Source organism: Heptranchias perlo, chromosome 3 (assembly GCF_035084215.1).
Source record: "Heptranchias perlo isolate sHepPer1 chromosome 3, sHepPer1.hap1, whole genome shotgun sequence".
In the NCBI taxonomy this organism is placed as follows: Eukaryota; Metazoa; Chordata; class Chondrichthyes; order Hexanchiformes; family Hexanchidae; genus Heptranchias; species Heptranchias perlo.
In genome coordinates, this window is record NC_090327.1 from 130452410 (window position 1) to 130472644 (window position 20235).

The 20235-nt window shown below is 39.7% G+C and overlaps 1 protein-coding gene across 4 annotated transcripts in view; it reads right to left on the reverse strand.

Annotated features, from left to right (window-relative positions):
• Positions 1-20235, reverse strand: part of LOC137320233 (protein MTSS 1-like) — a 169992-nt gene that overhangs the window by 39590 nt on the left and 110167 nt on the right. For all 4 annotated transcript variants that reach the window (XM_067981976.1, XM_067981978.1, XM_067981975.1 and 1 more), the window contains exons 4-6: positions 8796-8880; positions 8072-8163; positions 6649-6723 (exon numbers count right to left, since the gene is read on the reverse strand). In XM_067981976.1, coding sequence (XP_067838077.1) covers positions 6649-6723; positions 8072-8163; positions 8796-8880 — 252 coding nt within the window. The remainder of the gene's footprint in view (positions 1-6648; positions 6724-8071; positions 8164-8795; positions 8881-20235) is intronic.

The following is a 20235-nucleotide window of genomic DNA, read 5'->3' on the forward strand; positions in this document are numbered from 1 at the left end:
TTTGCAGATGACACTAAGTTAAAAGGAACAGTAAGTTGTGCAGATGGGAGCAGGAAGTTAAAAAGGGACATAGACAAAGGGACATAGACAGATTAAGTGAGTGAGGAAAACTGTGACAGATAGAGTTCAATGTGGGGAAGTGTTGGCCAGGGTCTGCAGAAACTAGAGAGTTTATTCCGAACTGCTGACACAAAGGCAAAAGCAACTTTTGAACTGAAGTAACCTGAGTTCAGTCGCTGGCCTGAGCTGGCTGGAACCGGTTTGAATTAGCTAAGTTTCGTGAAAGACAAAGGAGATGTGATAAGACAAGTCCTTATTTAGAAAAGGAGTAATGAGGTAATGCTACCTAAGTCCTTGGGACAGAGCCAATGAGGAGAAGACACGGACTAGGCGAGCAAGCCTAAACCAACGGGAGAGAGACAGCACAGCTTGAAGAGATAAGATTCGGAATAAGAATGAAGAATCTTGGGCGTGGAGCCAGTGAAGACTCCAGAGACCAACCATCGCGGAAGTGGAAGAACCTACGTCAGGGATGTAGAGACGACGGAGAGAGAGAGAGAGAGAGAGAGAGAGAGAGAGAGAGTCCGGCCAGCGTCAGCTTTCCTTTTCGGGTATTCGCCTTTATATTCTGTGACCACTCAGGGAGTGTCAGAGAAACCTAGTGGGTGTGCGTTTAGATCCTAGATTGGGTATAAAACTGTATAACCTGGTGCAAACTGCATGTCTATATCTAACCAGACGTATAAGCTATATGTATATGATCTAACAACGTGAATAAAGCGAATTGAGAGTTAAGAGAGAATTGACTCTTCTCCTCTTTGTACTAAGCCAATAACCGTAACCGGTGACCTCCGGTCAACAGAAGTGTGAGGTAATCCATTTTGGATCCAAGAAAGACAAATCAGAATATTTTCTCAATGGTGAGAGACACAAGCTAGTGCATAGGTACAAAAGGTAATCAAAAAGGCGAATGGAATGTTGGCCTTTATCTCAAGAGGTTGGAATACAAAAAGGGAGGAAGTTGGGTCTACACACACCATTCCTTCATCCAAGTCTGTGATGTATAGGGTGAAAAGCTGAGGCTCTGGTACAGATTCTTGGGGAACACCAATTGTCAACCACACCAATGAGGGAAGACCTTGGTCTAGAGGTCAACATTGTACAATAACCATACTGCCAGCTGAAAATATTCTGGCTCTGGATGCAGAATATGGCTCTCCCACTATGACAGCAAGTCCTTCCTGCAGAATAAAAAAAAATGCCAGCTCTGTTAATTACTAAACTCCCCAAGAATCATGGCTGATCAGAACAAGCATGAATGGGAGCCCAAACAGGCTGATTTTCGATAATGCAGTTTGAGAAAAACTCCTTGAATTACCTGAGAATAAAACTATTTTTGTGGATGGATATCAAGGTGACAGAACATCTGTCCTACACTTGTCCACTCCTAATAAGTGGAGGGTCAAAAGATAGATGCCATGGGACATCACCAATGTGGCAACGATATTGCATCCCAAAAGAATGTATGGGACTGAGCTCCTGTTCCTCAGTTGTTGATGTAATAGTATTACCTATCCAAAGGCAAAGTGCTTGCCCTGAATAAACAGCAGAAAATGCTACAATGCCAGATCCACTGCCAGAAACTCCGAGTGGCTGACATGCCATTTGGACTGTTCAAAGATTCACCTCCCATGCACCCATTTTACTTGGAGTTGAACTCCCAACCCAACAGGGAAGCATCCGTCACTATTGTGAATTGAGGGAAGTGGCTGAGGGGGAACCCTTTGAAACATGTTGCTGTCTGGAGCCCAAGACTGGAATTCCAGTGATATCACAGTGTTCGCACAAACCACTTACGGCAAGGGGAGTCGGCAGGGGGGATCACTGATCGAGAAAATTCAACTCAAACAGGTGTGCATTAGGGATAATGTACAAAACTCTGCCCTGAAAAGATTTGCATTTACATAGCATATTATTGCATCCATCATAAAAGTCTTAAAAGAATTATTTTGAAAGTATAGTCACCATTATTTAGGCCAACGCTACAGTGATATTGCACACTGCAAGATCCCATAAACTGCATGACATGAAAGATGAATTAATCTGTTCCGGGTGGTGGTGGAAAGGAAAATCCTGCTTTTTTTTTTAAGAATAATGCTGTGTGATCTTTTGGTACACCTGAACAGGTAACCTCTCATTAGAAGGATGGGATCTCCAACAATACAGCATTCCCTCAGTATTGCATTGGAGTGCAAGCCTAGAATATGGGTTCACGGCCTGAAGCGTGATTTGAACCTACAACCTTCAGACTCAGAGCGAGAAGAAGATCAACTGAGACAAGCTGACAACGTAGACGCACAAGGCATTGGATGGGATTTGGCTGCAACGTCTCATAATTGACCAAAAGCCCAACCACTGGAAGATATTGATTACTCAATGGACCACTTGCTTGGCTGAGTTACAGCTAGAAGATCGAACTAGCCAGCCACCTAGGTACGTGTACAAATCGCTTTGCACCTAGGCTACACCAAATGCACTACTGAAAAGCACCTGCAGGAAGAGCTGCAGTCCTCTGCCAATCAACTGACACCTATCAATCTAGCATATCAGGGGACTGGAGATGTTTTGTGTTTGAGTTGCCCATTAAATGAAAATGACACCAGTATGTAGGAATGTATTTCATGGTTCCAAGACAAGAATTCCATCAAAACTTCCTGACACATGACATAGCTTTGAGGCTCCCTTGCAGAAAACAAACTGGGAGAAAGGATACTATCTTAGGTTGTTTGGCGAAGTAGTCAACTCCCAGCAAGGCAGAGACTTGCAAGGAAGGTGATAAGTCCCACTTAAAAGAAGACGGTTGTCATTGCCAAATGGTATCATAAAATGACAGTCCAGAGAAATGACAGGTCAGCACTGAGAATGACTTGAGGACAAGCATATTGGCAAAACCCATAACCTAATGTTGGCACTGCAACAAAATATATTATTGTTTGCATTGATCTGATTTAGGGGCTGAGTCTTTAAATCAAGTCACAATACAGAAAGAGTTTAAAAGAAAACTAGCGACAGCCAGAATCTTAGCCCAAGTTTGAGTGAATACAAATGTATCTCAGTTGTCTGTAAGGCTGATAGAGGAGCCAAGCCACTTTCAAACTAACAAAAAATATGATTTGTTTAGTTATATGAATGACAGCAACTTATTTTTGAATGTGGTTGACAGTTATTCAAAATGCAGGAGGTCCCAGTAACTGTTTTCAGGGATATGTAAGGAGAAGCACAGAGTTGAAAGTGGAGTTTAGAAGAGGGTTGAACTGATTTGAATCATTACAGAAAATTGAAGTAGACTAGTTAGCTCCTGCAGTTACAAAAGATAACAAAAAAAAAAGTGTATATATGAACGTATTCTACAAAAGAACAGCTTAGCATTAGATTGCAATCTCGTTGTTCTCATTTGGAGGAGGCAGGAAAAAGGATTTCTATTGTAAAAAAAATATATTTATTATATCACTAGTTCATATTAAATTAATAATTTAAACTTAAAATGAGGTCAGAGCTTGTGACGCTCTTTTGTTCACTGAAGACTGGTGAAAGATCCAAGGAGGCACAGAATAATTCCTACAGTTAAAAGCAATTAATGGGCTGTACTGTTAGTTATCTTGGGCACATCCTTCTATATCAAAAGCTTACCTGGATATCAAAGTTAGTAAATATACTCTCAAAGACAGAGAGTTGGGACTCATTTAGGAGAGTAGTCCAAGTCTAAGTCTATAGTACAGCATTATAGCTGCTTTGTTGATTGCTGTTACACGATTATTCCAGCAATAAACACCCAATCCAGATAATCAGATTTAACCCGGTGAACCCACTTACTACTTAGACAGATGATTAGACTTCATACTACAAGCTGTTAATAATCCACAGAATTGTCCATATCTTGGAGGACATTTATCAGTCAGCCAGTACTGGTATTTCCATTTGAAAAATAAGTGATGCATTTTTAAAGTTAAAATTTTCTTCATTATGTTAAGCAAAGGCAATGTATAGGTTCGAGAGGGAGGAGGTAGTGGAAAAATTCAATAGTTTTGTTAAAAGTGCATAAATCTTCAATACATTAATCATTAAAATTGGCAATTGTAATATGATAAAAGACATGAAATAGCCATAGTAAGCATTCAGGATTCAATCAGAGTTAATAAATGTAAAACTCAACTAATTCTGCACATTTTAACCACCATCAACTGAAAGGTATCTGTATTATGATTTCTTAAAAATATGCAAGATTAGTCTCTTTTCAGGGGGAGAAAGAAGAACCAGAAATACAAATGAGATTGATGGCATAGACAGTGTCACCTCAAAGATGAGATTCAGTGGTGCGTGGCTCACAAGTAAGGAGGGGATTCTCTGTAAACTGTAACTTCATGCAGTTTGGGAGGGGGAATACTTCAACATGTAACTTATCCCTAGCCTTTTATTCCACATAGAGCACATAAATCATGGAGTGTTGAATTATAACCTAAAAACTAGCTATTCAAGGATTTGCTTTTAAAGTTGAAAACTGCACAATTTAAGTTCAGAATTAAAATACTTATCAAAAGCAAAATAATACACTGGTTTCCAATAGATTTGTTTCAAGTGGAGGGCTCAGATATATGAACTTCCTTTTTTTTGGCCCCCCACAATCAAAGCTTTTGCAAAGCTAGTTCATGTCATAGAGTCATAGAGTTATACAGCACGGATAGAGGCCCTTCGGCCCATCGTGTCCGCGCCGGCCATCAGCCCTGTCTACTCTAATCCCATATTCCAGCATTTGGTCCAGCATTTTGTCATGAATGTAGGCACTACTGCTATTAGATCAAAGTCAGAATTTCTTCAACACATCTCAACATTACGAGCTGAATATGTCCACAATATAGCTGCACAGGTCAGACTAGAGAACTCAGTAAACTGACATTTATCAAATTAAGTATCGTCAGTTTTCTTCTAATGCGCTAGAGAACAGATGGTCATGTTACAACATTAACACGCGATGAGACTGGGTGAGGTTAAGAATCAGAACTGAACAGCATCCAAGACCTTTGAGTGTTACATCCTACACTCTGGAACACCCAACCCAACTACTTTCCTTTTTTTAAAAAAAAGGATGAAATGTGCTGGGGATTACTGTCGGCAGATCATTTTTTCTACCAAAGCTACGCATGGCCAAAATTTGTAGGGCAGCTTTAAACGTTTTGCTCAATTCTCCTGCATTGATTTAAGGTTCTGTATGAAATCTTTTATTTATTCTTATACTGATGCATTTTATACATTTGTGGAGATTTGCGATCTGCCAAAGTACTTAACTGATTATACTTTTTTAATGTTTTAGTGTAAAAACACATTTGAAAAAATAACAAGCCAAGATATGGGACAACTGTGACACACAAACTGGAACATTAGTATTTGATATAATCCCAGTTATTCACCCTTCAGCAAATAGTTTTGGGTAGGGAGCAAAGCAAGCATGTCTCTAAAGTTGGCTTTAGGTGAAATGACAAATTGTGTGCAACAAAGCAAGTAGGAATGCTATCTTAATAAGTAATAGCAAATGTTCATTAAAAACTCTGGAGAATTAAGACGAAGGACCCAAGGGATTTGGAACAAAATATTGACTGTGTATGAACAAAAATTCTATTTGCAATGGTTTTAAAATTAGAATACTAGTGGAAATCTGTGGCATGATTATATGCTGCAATGGCCTAATTTCTTGAATATAATCTGTGCCAGAAGTTACACACTGGTAATAAATGTGCAGTGACCCATAAACAATAGAAAAAAATATAGCTAAAATCAGTTTTAATTTAATTGTTTTAAATAGGCATTTTTTGATCACAAAAGAAATCATTCTAGAAAGATTGTAAACAGCTGTAATGAAATAGTTTTCATGATAGGTTTATAGCATTTGACTGTAATTAGAGCTTTAGTCTGCCATGAAACATTCAGCAATGTTGCTGTTAATTGAATCTGACCATAAAAAAAATCATCATCTTGAAAAAAATGTTCTAAAATTCTTTTGCCAAACTTGAATTTTGCCGGTACATCCTATATTTATAAAGGATGTTGCATTCGTAAGCAACTGTGGAATAAACTGATGCTCCAGCATATAGTCAGGGCTTATATATGACAAGGGAGCAGTATGCCATGCACAGGACCAAGTTTCTGATATCAAATTGGCATGCTCGATGCCTGGTTTTCACAGAACAAATTCAGAACCCTGGACTAACTCAGAGGGTTTTAAAAAGGTGACTATGAGTAAATCAAATTCAAATAGTAATGTATTACCAGGTCACAGAAATGAATGCAAAATGATGCCTGAAACCAATAAGAACACACTTGGTCACTCCTGAATCCCTCAAGTCAACAGTTTATCTCAATAGTCATAAAAAAATTGTAGTGAGTTAATATTTACTGCCTATCCATCTCTGGCTGGGTTAATATGAATTGCACTACAATATCCATAACTTCATATGAATAGATCACAGAGTTGTGCAGAAAAAGTAGGTCCCAAACCATTGCAGCTAATGAGATAAACCCACTGGTAAAATGTTTACATTGCACTAGCTATAAATAAGAATCGGTAATACAAACGTGCATTTTGAAATAACGTACCTTTCTTTGCCTTTTTCTGAAGTTTCAATGTATCAGACGATTTCTTCTTGATTTCTTGTCGAGCTTTCTTATATTCTTTAAACAAAGAAAACTTTTGTCAAGATCTATATTATGCTATATTGCATCCCCTATTACAGTGATTTCTATATTATATATATATATATATCTTTCCGTATCTCCTACTGTAGTACAAGTCATGTTAACAACTGTGCACAACATCCAGGCTTGGGCTGATAAGTGGCAAGTAACATTTGCGCCAGACAAGTGCCAGGCAATGACCATCTCCAACAAGAGAGAGTCTAACCACCTCCCCTTGACATTCAACGGCATTACCATCGCCGAATCCCCCACCATCAACATCCTGGGGGTCACCATTGACCAGAAACTTAACTGGACCAGCCACATAAATACTGTGGCTACAAGAGCAGGTCAGAGGCTGGGTATTCTGCGGCGAGTGACTCACCTCCTGACTCCCCAAAGCCTTTCCACCATCTACAAGGCACAAGTCAGGAGCGTGATGGAATACTCTCCACTTGCTTGGATGAGTGCAGCTCCAACAACACTCAAGAAGCTCGACACCATCCAGGACAAAGCAGCCCGCTTGACTGGCACCCCATCCACCATTCACTCCCTTCACCACCGGTGCACTGTGGCTGCAATGTGTACCATCTACAGAATGCACTGCAGCAACTCGCCAAGGCTTCTTCGACAGCACCTCCCAAACCCACAACCTGTACCACCTAGAAGGACAAGGGCAGCAGGCACATGAGAAAAACACCACCTGCACGTTCCCCTCCAAGTCACACACCATCCCGACTTGGAAATATATCGCCGTTCCTTCGTCGTCGCTGGGTCAAAATCCTGGAACTCCCTTCCTAACAGCGCTGTGGGAGAACCTTCACCACACGGACTGCAGCGGTTCAAGAAGGCGGCTCACCACCACCTTCTCAAGGGCAATTAGGGATGGGCAATAAATGCTGGCCTCACCAGCGACACTCTCAACCCATGAACGAATAAAAAAAGTTATTTAGTAAATTTTTAAAATAATATTTGGTATTAATGCTAATACTGCAATTCTACTGATCTACTCAAAACATATTTCATTGACTACAACAGGTTTAACGCTAAGTAGCATTACTTCAACCTAAACCAGGTCAGCCGACTGACTCCAGCTTTCCCCCTAAACATCGCATGTTATGGTGACAAATACGATAGATTCGCAATAGCATTTGTCATTTTGATTGACCTGGAATATGGACTAGCTCATAAAAGGAGCCAATTATCTATTTAAAATTATTTATAAAACAAGACCTTCAGAGTGAATGAGACTAGATTTTTTTTTAAAAAAGCAGATTTTTTACAAATGTTTGATCATATGTGTTTGGAGCACATTTTAAAACACTGACTCCTTGTTTAAGTGTACCTTTTGCATGGTCCTTGTCCAGTTGGTTGGCCACTTTCTTCCATTCTTCCATTTGATCTTGAAGTGGATTTATCAGGCAATCGATCAGAGCTCTAAGTTAACCAAATAGTGTTAAGATCAGAAACGAAAACTGGGTTTTTTAATCTGAAAAGAATGCACCAAATCTTGTATATTGTAAGCGTCTTTAAACAGAAGCCATTTAATGGACAGGCTTGTCATTATCAACTGGCTTTTTTTTTTAAACAAAAGACTACTCAGTTGCTTTTAACATGAAACATCTAGCAGACCATTTAAGCGATATGTATGATGTACTGCACTCAACCTGATTGGTAAGGAAAGACTTCCGTTGAATATTTTTGAATCATATGTTGTATAGCACAGTTCTCCAGGTCAAGCTGAAGGAAATGAATTATTTTTTAAAAAATGATATAATTAAAAAGCTGCTCATAAAAGAACAGAAGTGACCCAATTAAAGGCCCAGCCAGACATTCAAAAGCGTAATTTGATTCGACAGATTGGAAACAAAAATGTGGGAAATGAATTGGGTCAGCTGAATGAGCTCCTACATTTTCTTTAAAAACTAGGCCTCTAAAGATATTGTAAACTACTGACCAATTCAGCCAGGTCACCTTTAAGATTATAAACAGTCTAAGTAGATTTTGAACCAATTAAAAGAATAAAGCCATAAATAATATTCTACATTCACAAAAGCAAAATAACTTACGCTGAGAACTGACGAAGTTTAGCCTCTATACTTCTGTGTCTCATACACATTCTGGTTAATGCTGAACCAATTTCTCTTGTTGCACCTAAAGAGAGGGAAAGGAGGGGAATCATTAAAATTCTTTACATCTATCAAAACTTTTTAGTGTTGTACCAATATTTCTATACTTAAGTTTCAACACATCTATATGCAGAATAGTTTCAAAACAGAATTAGAGGTTGTTCAAAGTCATCTTTTTCACAAATGCGTCCTTGTTTCATCGCCTCCAAAATAAAATACAGTTTACTCCTTTTAATTCAAAGTCAAAGTCAATTTGAATTATCCGTTAACTCAAATTTTTTGAGCATAAAGCTAAACGCTGTTCAAGTTCAGCTGCTTAGTTCCATTTCTTTTCATGCAAAACAACTTTGAATTAACAAGAGTGGACTATACTGTAAAATGAAAATGTTCAAGGAGCATAAAACACTCACCCACCAGAAAACAACAATTATGGATGCCTCCTAGTACATAATTATAAAGCACTTTTATTTATTTGCAGTGATAAATAAATTAAAGCCAGTATCTAGAGGCCAAAATATGTAACAGTAAATAAGTTGGATAGAGCTCCTTTTGCAACTTTTTGAGCCAACCACTGTTCTTCGGATTTATAAATTCATGTCCATGTCTAAATTTGTGGCAAGAACTCCTCTTCCCAGCACAATAGGTTCCAAACATGCTAAATTCTATTGCTTTTGCCAGCAACAGTCCCCACTACGATGACAGGATTGTACGGCGAATGAAGAGAAGTCCACCAAAAGAGCTGAGTTGCACCATTACAACATGAGACACCAGCACTGGCCATTCTTTCTGGCTGCCATCAGGTTGCACAAGCAGTTCATCCAGCTCAAGAAAGTTTTCCAAGATCTGGCCTAATGGCCCTTCCCTAACTATCATGGGAGACGTGTAGTTACGAATGAATTTGCAAATCACAATTTATTGCTCCAGTGCTGTAGAATCCACCAAACTGGTAGGTTCCAGGGGCCAAAGCTTGTATAGATCTACTTCTTCTTGAAGTGGTTCCTCAACATAAATGCACAAGGATAATTCACTGGTTGACATAACAAGAGCATTATTAATACTGTATTTACACTGCAGCTACCGGTCTCAGACTACATGGTTACATGCATGTGTACTGCTCATCTTAAAGCAGTTAAAATTTAAATGTCTTGAGTGTGGGTGTCAATACTCCGAAAGCTGTTGAGGCTAGGTCAATTGAAAATGTCAAAAATGGAGATTGTGGCTACTGATTTATATGTATCTTTTTCTTCGAGCTATTTATTTCTGGAGTTTTGTTAGGCAAAAGTAATAGAGAATATGAAAATGGAGATAAGATACAGATCAGCCATGATCTAACTGAATGGCAGAACAGGGACAAGGGGCTAAATGGCCTCCTCCTGTTCATACGTTCCTAAAACTTCAATGAACTCCAGGTACATTTAAAAAGCATTCAGGAGGTAAAAGGAACCACAAACTCCTTTTGAACCCAGTTTAGTACTACATCAGAGTTGAACTCAATGTTGTGTCAAACCCAAGCATCGTGAGCCTTACTGCTCCAGGTAGTTTCACACCTCTCTCTCCTGACTCTGGATTACTAAATCTGTAGTATAATCACACCCTAATATCACGGTCTGGGGAATACAAATGCAAGCTGCTCCACTCAATCACTGCCAGTTAGTAAGCACTGCACTGCAAAATATTCAGGCTCAACATTTTTGTTGACGAAATGCTAGCTCTTTTCACCAGGGTTCTTTAAAGCCCAACGTCACCCTCCAAGCATGATTGTGAATGCACTACAATGATTCCAAATCCTCCTCTGGTTAGTTATTCAACTATGGAGGGCAGAACAAGCAAGCTTGATCATATCCTCACCCACACTTACAACATTTCCAGAAGGATTCATGGCCTAACAATCAGGAGCAAGAACCTCAGCCAACTTGTTTCCGTTGAGGTTGAGGCCAACTGAAGTGCACCAGTTGCTGCCCTGGCTGAGATTAGCGAACTCACTACAGAGCAGGCATTGAACCTTTTTGTTGACATAGCTCAGTACCACACCACATAATGCATTTACCCACCATGCCATCAAGTATGTAAGTTTATACATGGGAAAGGGAAATATGCACATTTCCTTATCAAGCAAAGTCCAAAATAAAATACAATTTGGACAGCCAGGACATCCAGCAGATGGTGCTACACCCACTAAAACTTCCAATCCAACCCCACTTTACCATTTCAGTTAATAGACTGTTCCATCTACAGTTACAAATTTTACCCTGGCTGATGCAGTCAATGATATCAAAACAAAGCAGATCTGGAGTTAAAGTAATATCAACTTGCTCCAGAGAACATCAAGAAAAGTGTAGTTCTGAAACTTCAGTATGAATTCTGCTAGAGAATTCTAAGTATAGTATTTGGAAAGACTGGATTTGTATTTATTGTATCTTTCAGCTATGGAAAGAATAGTTCATAAAGGCAAGGCTAAAAGTGAAAATGAACAGCCTGGAGAGTGATGATGCTACAAGTTCTTCAAAACCATAAAAGACACAGAATTTGGACAAGATTTAAGTAGTTGTGGCTACCTTTCTTCTAAACATTCCAGATAAGATTTTTTTCCCCAGAAGTCTGCTTTCTTCAATATTTCTCATCATGCTTTTGTACTGAGTACTATCAAACATTGGGCATTTTCTCCATATCTACCTTTACTGGATCAAAATCTTTAAAGCAATGATATGATTACTGATCAAGAACAGAGAAGTTTGCCAAACTGAAATTACCAAAAAAAATCTAAACAGCAATCAATATGCAGAGGACATTGTGCGAAAGGGATTGGAAAGATTTAAGGCCCAACATCTTAAAACATACAGATTGACTTATGAAATGATGTAATACTTATGAAATGATGTAATACTTATGAAATGATGTAATACTTATGAAATGATGTAATACTTTATCGATTGTAATTTGTTTGCTGATTTCTTTTTATTTTAATTCATTCTCAGGATATGGACGTTGCCCTTCCGCAGTTGCCCCAAGAAAGTAATAGAATATAAAACGGAACTTAACACAAGTGATTTTTTTTGCATAAAATAGTTTCACTTACTATTTCTCAATCTTAATCTCTAATAGTAGAACGCATAGAATCATAGGATAGTTACAGAAGGCGGCCATTTGGCCCATCGAGCACACGCCAGCTGGCTGAAAAGCGCTTTGGGACATCCTGAGGTCGTGAAAAGCGTTACACAAAGAGAGAAAACCTGTACATCAGGTGCATAAGAAAATAATCAATATTGAAGAAAATTGTTTGCTACATACAATCAGCACAGATCTCTTCATTCACTTAATGGGGGAAACATGAGACAAGAGTTTACATTCTCACAACAGTGTGCAAACTACATGATCTCCCCAGCCTATACTGCATAAGGCCTTGCACTGGAATAACAGAACTTTTTTGATGGATGCCCAAGTGAACAAGAGGGGTCATATATAAAAATGTTGAGTTTAAAGCATTTTATGTTAGACACAAGGGAAAATAATTGTAAGAGGGATGGTGTTTTGCGCATGGAGGTAGAACTTCATTCAAAGAAGACTGCACACTAAATTAGCCTGAGGAAGGAGAAAATCTCCGAAAGCTTGTGAATTTAAAATAAAATTGCTGGACTATAACTTGGTGTTGTAAAATTGTTTACAATTGTCAACCCCAGTCCATCACCGGCATCTCCACATCATCACTAAATTAGCATTCTTTTTCAGTCTTTCAATCTCCAAAAATGAATTATACTAATACAGTACAATTTTGGAAATGGTCAACTAGGATTTAACTTTGAGATCATCTTGGAGAAGAGAAGCACCAAGTAACTGTCAAGACGATAACAGTTTGTGAAAACAGCATATTAACTACCTACACAGATGATCTAGAGAAAACCTTAGCACACAAGGTGAAGTTGTTCCCACATCAGAAGCAGGGTGAGCCTTAACCGTGTCTGGTGGACACAATCATGAAAGGTAGCTTAGTCAATACATTCTACCATGCATCCATCTTGTTTGCTAATGGGCTTAGCTAGTTTTATCAAATGAATGAATTGTGTAGACTGGTGAATTTTCTTGTTTGTATATATTATAATGCCAAGGACTGCCCTTTGGTACCAAATAATACAAGATGGGCCCACCAACAGAGCATAAAGCTCATTTAATTTAACCGCAGAGGTAAGAGAGCAGGAAGTGCAATCATCTTCAAAGTCAGAAATTCTTCATTAGCAGGGAAAACAAAATGTGCTTTGGTGCTCAATGAGTAGGGAGGTTTAACTGCAGCAATCTCAAAGTGCGTCACATCCAGTCCGTTGCAACCATCAGCGTCAAATGATTATGGACGGATTATTTTTTTCTCTAGAGATAGCTGGAACCCACCATCTATGAAGAGCAGATACTGGGTCAGTTCCAGCTGAAGCTGAAGACTCTTGACTGATGAGGAATGTCAGCTTTGGTAAGAAAAAAAAACTCAAAACGCATCATCACAGTCTGTATGGAGCTCACAGAGCTTAGTCACTCCACTAAGGGAACATCTGGCATTGTTGACAGTGAACGCTCTGGGTACTGCTAATGACCCAAAGAAGAACATAATTTCCTAATTCTATTTTGAATTTCAAGCATTTTCATTAGTTTGCTCCTTGGCAAGAACTTCTTTGGTGAAAAAAAAACTTCCTGAACTGAAGGGGAAAGAGCAATCCCACAACACTGTAGGGCACAGCCCCCTCATTTGCAGAATAAGTGTTCCTTGCTACACAGCAACAGGTTTTCTATGCAATTATTCACGCAGCTCATACATTTAAAAGTGTCGTGAGAATGTGAAGTCTTCGAGAAGTATCTTTGCAATTTCCCCGTGAAGATAACTATTAATATGTAGAAGTTGAACAAACAACTTGCATTTATAGAACGTCTTTAACGTAGCAGAACATTCCAAAGTGCTTCACAGAAGCATAATCAGACAATAATTGAGACAGAGACAAAGGAGAAGACATTAGAACAGGTGACCAAAAGCTTGGTCAAAGAGTTGGATTTTAAGGAGTATCTTAAAGGAGGAGAGGTGGAGAAGCAGAGAGGTTTAGGGAGGGAATTCCAGAGCTTAGGGCCTAGACGACTGAAGGCACAGCCCACAAGGTAGTGGGGGATGCACAAGAGGCCAGAGTTGGAGGAATGAAGTGTTCTCAGAAGGTTGTAGGGTTCAAGGAGGTTACAGAGGTAGGGAGGAGTGAGGCCATGGAGGGATTTGAACACAAGGATGAGAATTCTAAAATCAAGGCGTTGCTGGATCGAGAGCCAATGTAGGTCAGCAAGCACAGGGATGATGGGTGAATGGGATGGTGTGAATAAGGATACAAATAGAATAATGCAAGAAATCAAATACAATGCAATGGTTTCTCTTCAGATTACAGAGAACACTTTGCCCACACAGGATTATATTCAGACAGAATCATCCAGCTACAAAAGCAAAGTTCTGCTCCATCAATTCTCTATCCCTGCCATACACCCAGTAGGAACTGCGACAAGGCTAGCCAAAGTCTAATCCTGAAGACGCTTGCAGCTGACAGAAAGAGATAACTTTCATCCCATCAGTCTGAACTGGATTTTAACTCATGGCTCAGAACTGAAAAGGGTAGTGTGTTTAACACACTGTGCCACAAAATCCTCCGTATTGACTTTTTAAAAATTAAAAATATCTTACCAGGTAACATCAAAAAGGAGTACTTTAGGCATTGCAAGGTATTTAGGTTATCTTTGAGGTAGTGTTATAAAGAAAATGGGTCAACATTTCAACCTCCTTCTAATTTGAACTCTGGATAAATAAAACTTGGAACCATCAGGTGGTAACATTCGCACAGATGTATTAAGTCACATTTTCAAAGACTATAATAGTTTGCCAACATTATAATTATTACACTCCAAAGTAAATCACTGTATTGGAAGTTCAGATGTTTCCAAGAATCATAATAAGGCAAGACCTTCTTGGTGTGGAATGATTCATGGCATTAAATAAATTCGTAAGAATTTTAGAATTAGTCCTCAAAAAAAGGTGGCTCGCCAGTGCACAAATAAATGTCATCTGCTGCAATACAAAGCCATACAGACCAAAGGTCTGAGGTTCCACTCCAAGTTAGCTGACTTCACCCATAGCAGCAGGTGGGGCATGACAATTGGCCTCAAATGTGTCTGGATTGAGGAAAAGAGAAAAGAAAATCAGCTAGAGTTTCCACTCCTAATTGCTATCCAGCCACCCCTACTAAGAGTGCATGTGTGGACTTCGGCTGACAACAGGACTGGGCTCATCCATGGCTGCCTCAATGGTTAAATAACCAACTGATATTCATACAAACTGTCTAGGTTTACACGTGAAGAATGGTCATGTGGGCGAGGTATAGAAAACTACCAATGCCCATGAGAGTTGGTACCTTCAGGAGAGATGGGGAGGAAAGGGAGGAAAATTAATCTACTTTTATTCAGCAACTTAAACATAGTAAGACATCCCAAAGTGCTTCACAGGAGGGAAGGAGAAAAAACTTAAACACTAAGGAGGGACTTGGAAAAGAGGTGTCAGGCCTTGAGGAGGCTTTTGAAGGTGGGGAGAGATGAAGCAAGGAGAAGGGAGAGGGTTTGGCAGAGATTCCAGAGAGCTGGTTGAAAGCTCCAATACCAATGATGGAGCAGAGCAAAAATGGAGAGTTGGGGGGAGCGGGGGAGAAGGGGGTATGGGGGGGGGGGAAATAGACATACAGTAGTTCAGAATCAGAAGAGAGGAGCAAGGATAGAAGGCTGGGGGAGGTTGCAGAGGTGTGGTGGAGCAGAGTTATGGAAGGATTTGTCAACGAGGATGTGGATTTTGAAGTCAATATGTTGGTTAGAAGAAGCTGCTGGAGAATGTTGGGGATGGGGTGATAATTGCACAAGACTTAGTATGGTATAGGATGCAGACAGCAGAGTGCTAAACTGGTTAGGTTTTGTCTACAGCAGAATTCAGAAGCACAGTGAAAAATAATTGGGAGGTGACAAATGCATAGATGAAGGTTTCAGTGGCAGTGGGCTGACATGGGGACAGAGGCGGCAATAATGTTAGTAATTAGCAGTCTTGGTAACAGACAACCAAGGTGCACTTTATCTAGCTTACTTTGACTGAGTCACCAGAGAGAGGGATAGAATCAGGACTTAGGATGTAGAATTTCTGGCAAGAATTGAATAGGATGCCTTTGGTCCAGCCAATGTTTGGTTGGAAGAATTTCTGGCTCATCGATGACTTGGTGCTCTGGCACTCAGGCAGCTCACAAGTCGTAGAATTGAGGTTGGTGATGGATAGGAAGAGAGCAGTGTCATTACCATACATACAAAACACAACCCTCTGCTTAAAGAAGATGCTTCCAAGAAGCTGCCTGTATAGAAGGAATAGGAAGAGGCAGAGATTGAAATCTTGAGGCATACCAGAGGTGTTCCAAGTAGACATAGGAGGAGAAGCTATTGCCAGAGATGTGTTAACTACATTGGTACAAGTAGGAATGGAATAATGAAGGAGTGACGCCACGGAAGTAAACCATGAAGGAGGGGAGGTGAGAGGGAATGGAGTGGTTGACCGCAGAGATTACAAAGACGACAAAAGACGGATAATGCCCCAAGGCTGCAGTCACTGGGGATATTGTTGGTGACTCTGACCAGTCTGTCTCAGTGCTGCAGTGAGTGGAAGCTGGATTCAAACAAGGAGTATTAGACGAGTGTTAAAGGAGCTGGGTTGCAAAATATTTGAGGAGCTTAAGAGTCTTGAAAGTGGGGAAGAGGAAGGAACAACATGTGAGGAGAGAAATCAGCTGTTGATTTTGATTAATGGGCTAAGGAGAGGTAATTTAGTGGTCAGAAGCTGGGTTAGGAGGTGGATTTCATAGAGAGGAGTCTTATGATGGTGGTGGGGGGAGGGGGAACAGGGGAGAAATCAGAGATTATACCTATATTGGGCATCAGGAGGCTGAGGCTACTGACTAGATGCTCGCAATTTTGGAGACAAAGAAATTTTTGAACTTCTCAGAGGTGAGGATGAAAGGGGTGGGACAGGTAGTCTGGGCATTCATTTTGTAGTGAAGAGTAGGAGTGTGAGGTTGTCCTTAGCCTCAAGGATGATCTAGGAGTTTCAGTTAGCCAAAACATATGAGGAATTCAGTTTTCCCACACCAGCCATCTTTGTGGCCTTTGAGAAAGGTTGCCGTTTTAGTGCTATATTGTGACCACCTTTGCACAACAGACTCTTGTCCATTGGGAACGGGGTTGAGACTGGCCACGCTAACTGCATATAGGACACACAGCTGTCGCAGAGAGACTTTCATTCCATTAATCCAGGTTTGATTCAAATCCAGGTCACTGAGATGACAGGACAGAGTGCTTGCTCACTGTGGCATCCAAATCTTGTGCTGAGTTTCTATTAAAAGAAGCAGCATGTTGGGAAATTGCATCGATGCTCCAACAGGTTAATCCATAGAATACAGCGGTATTTTTTCCATGCAATAATTCACATAGCAAGCTTTTGATCTTTGGCATATATGATTTAATGACACAACTGATCTATACTGTGTCCATCCAAACAGCCAAATAAAGAGTGATTTTGCAGGGAATTATAAGTAAGTTTCATGGATACCATCTTGGCAAATAAATCCTGGAGACTGCATGAAATCCAAAAATAGAGAGGACTTTAAATGACCCTCTCTCTCTCCTTCCTCCCAAATTTTTCTCAAAGAATGTGTGATTTTATTCATATATTCATTGGCGTCAAACTTTCAATATAGGAGCCAGGATTTTCCACTTCTGCACTCCTTACCCTGTGATTTCCCCTCCATTAAAATGAATGGGTGAGTGGAAAATCACAAGCTGGTGAGGATCACAGAAGCAGAAAATCCTGGCCAGGAAATCTTAAAGTAATTAAAAGCTGGGACAATATCCCCGTTAAATCTTGTTGGATATCCCATATTTTAAAACATTTTTTTTTAAAGCAGTAGGGATGAATAAAAGACCCCGAAAGACGTTCAGGAGGCTGCAGTGGATATTAGCTATAAAATCATGGACTAATCTGTAGCACAGAAGTCGAGAATTATTTCAGAAACGCAGTGGAATTCTTCCTCTTCAGCTGCTAATGAAACCTGCAGCAAACAATATGGAATTAAAAAAGCGCCTGTTGTGAAATGCCTCCACAGATGTTTCTATTCAGCTGCCCTGCCTACTGTAATTAGCTTGTGTCTGTACTGTGGAGAATAGACAGTTATTCTTGGTGTCTGACATCCCTTAACTCGAAACATGAAAAATTCCACTTTAATTCAGGAAACAAAAATCAATAACATTAACATGATCAGTAATGGTAACCACAGTTCCATTTGGATCAGATGTGAAAAAAAAAACGTAGAAGCAGAGACACACACAACCGCAACATACAAGTTTCTCTCCCCTCGCACCCTACCCCCCCCAATTCAATTTAGGTGTGGGCATTACAACAGCTCTGTGCTCCCAAGATTTTTTTTTTGGGGGGGGGGGGGGGGGGGGGAGGAAAGGAAAGGAAAGAGAGAGGGAGGGAGAGAGCGAGAGCGAGAACGAGAAAAAAGAAAATCGGCATGGACTCGATGGGCCAAATGGCCTCCTTCTGTGCCGTAACCTTTCTTTCTACGAGAGAGGGAGAGCAAGAAAAATAGGGGGGAGGGAGAGAGAAAGAAACAAAAAGAGACAGGGATCCCACTTGGTGTCCAGTGATCTCTGCTAGAAAGTACATAATGCACGTGTGTCAATGTGATGGCAGAATTAGACTTGGCTGCAATTATTTCACCCCCACACAGAATCTAATAACCTGCCGACAGTCACCATTCGAAGTGCATACATGATGAAAGCCATTTAGGCACAGCATCAGCAAGCTTCCAGCACCAGTGGAAATGTAGCTCAGCAAGAGTCGATGCCTTCAGGAGATGGGAAAAATTAAATTCAAAATTAAAATGTGCCTGCATCTGTTACATTTGGCTGGTAATGCTTATATAGTTTATAAGGCCATAACTCCTTCAGAAAATGTCTTCCCAATGATTTAATTTTTGACTTAATTCTGAATATGTAGGACAATGGAAAAAGCAACACAAACCTATTTGAGCAATATTCACTAACAATTTCAAATACACAAATGAAATAAATCTTCGTGGTGACAACTGAAAAAAAATCTATTTATTCCCTTTTCAGCACATTCTTCAGGTCAGAATTTAACTGGAACTACTATGTTACAAATACTTTTTGCCCAGTCCTTTTCCATTCAACCCTACTTAAAATTCTTATCGTGCTCGTCTGAGAATTGACCCAGGTAACTTCAAAAACGTTAATTTTAAGATTAATCAAAAGGAAAATGAGAGCCTGAGCTAGTTACAAATAGCACTATGCTGCTCATTGCTATATTTAATCAGAGACTAAAAATGTCCCATTGAGATCATAAGCATATGAACTCCAAAAAAGATGGAAATCCAATATTTACATTTCAGATGAACTAAACAAGGTTCGCAGCTGGTGCCTCCTCAAACTAAATCTAGGTAGTTCTGATGAATGGTGCCACTCAAAACATTAATGCATCTCTTATCTTTCGGACACCACCTGGCCTGCTATGCACTTCCAACATTTAAATTTAGTGAGATATTGTATTTTTCTTCTACTTATCATTATTGGAGATACGTATCATGTGTTTGCATCAATAAGATGTAAATCTGCTTCACAGCCCTAGCCAAGTCCAAAGTCAAGTAGTAGAAGTTTTTTCTCCCCCTTTTCTTAATAGCTAACTGCATATCATTTACACTTGACCAACGCAGAATGATTTCAGCTGAAAGTACCCAACAAAAGTGATTTTGCCTCTCTATATTAAATCTAGGGCTTGGATTAGAAGCACAATTTTATTGTTTAACATACATATAAAAAAAACCATAAACTGAGGTGTCTCTTTCAGCATAAATGTTCTTGGATTACCTGGCTGCAAGAATTGTAGCAGAAGAGTTTTATGTTCTGTCTTTCATGAAGTAGAACCAATGAAATTCAACAGATATATATGAAATAGGATTTAGGGAAATGTTCAGCTACACTAGGAACTTAAACACTTCCTGCAGAGAAAAGAACTGATATGTAATTCTGCTAGAAAATGACAATCAATTCACTGAAAGTCAACACTGATGTTGCAGAAGGCAGCACTCTACCAGGTGGTATTGTTGCGGAGTACTATCACTCAGAATCTCATCTGTGGGCAACTGCTGTCTCCCAGTTTGGGAAATGTACCACCCTAAGGAGCTAATCAACATGCACTCAATACAATCTCTCCAGTGAGATGGGCTGCACTGTACACAAGTCTACTATGCAAATGCCACCATTTACAACA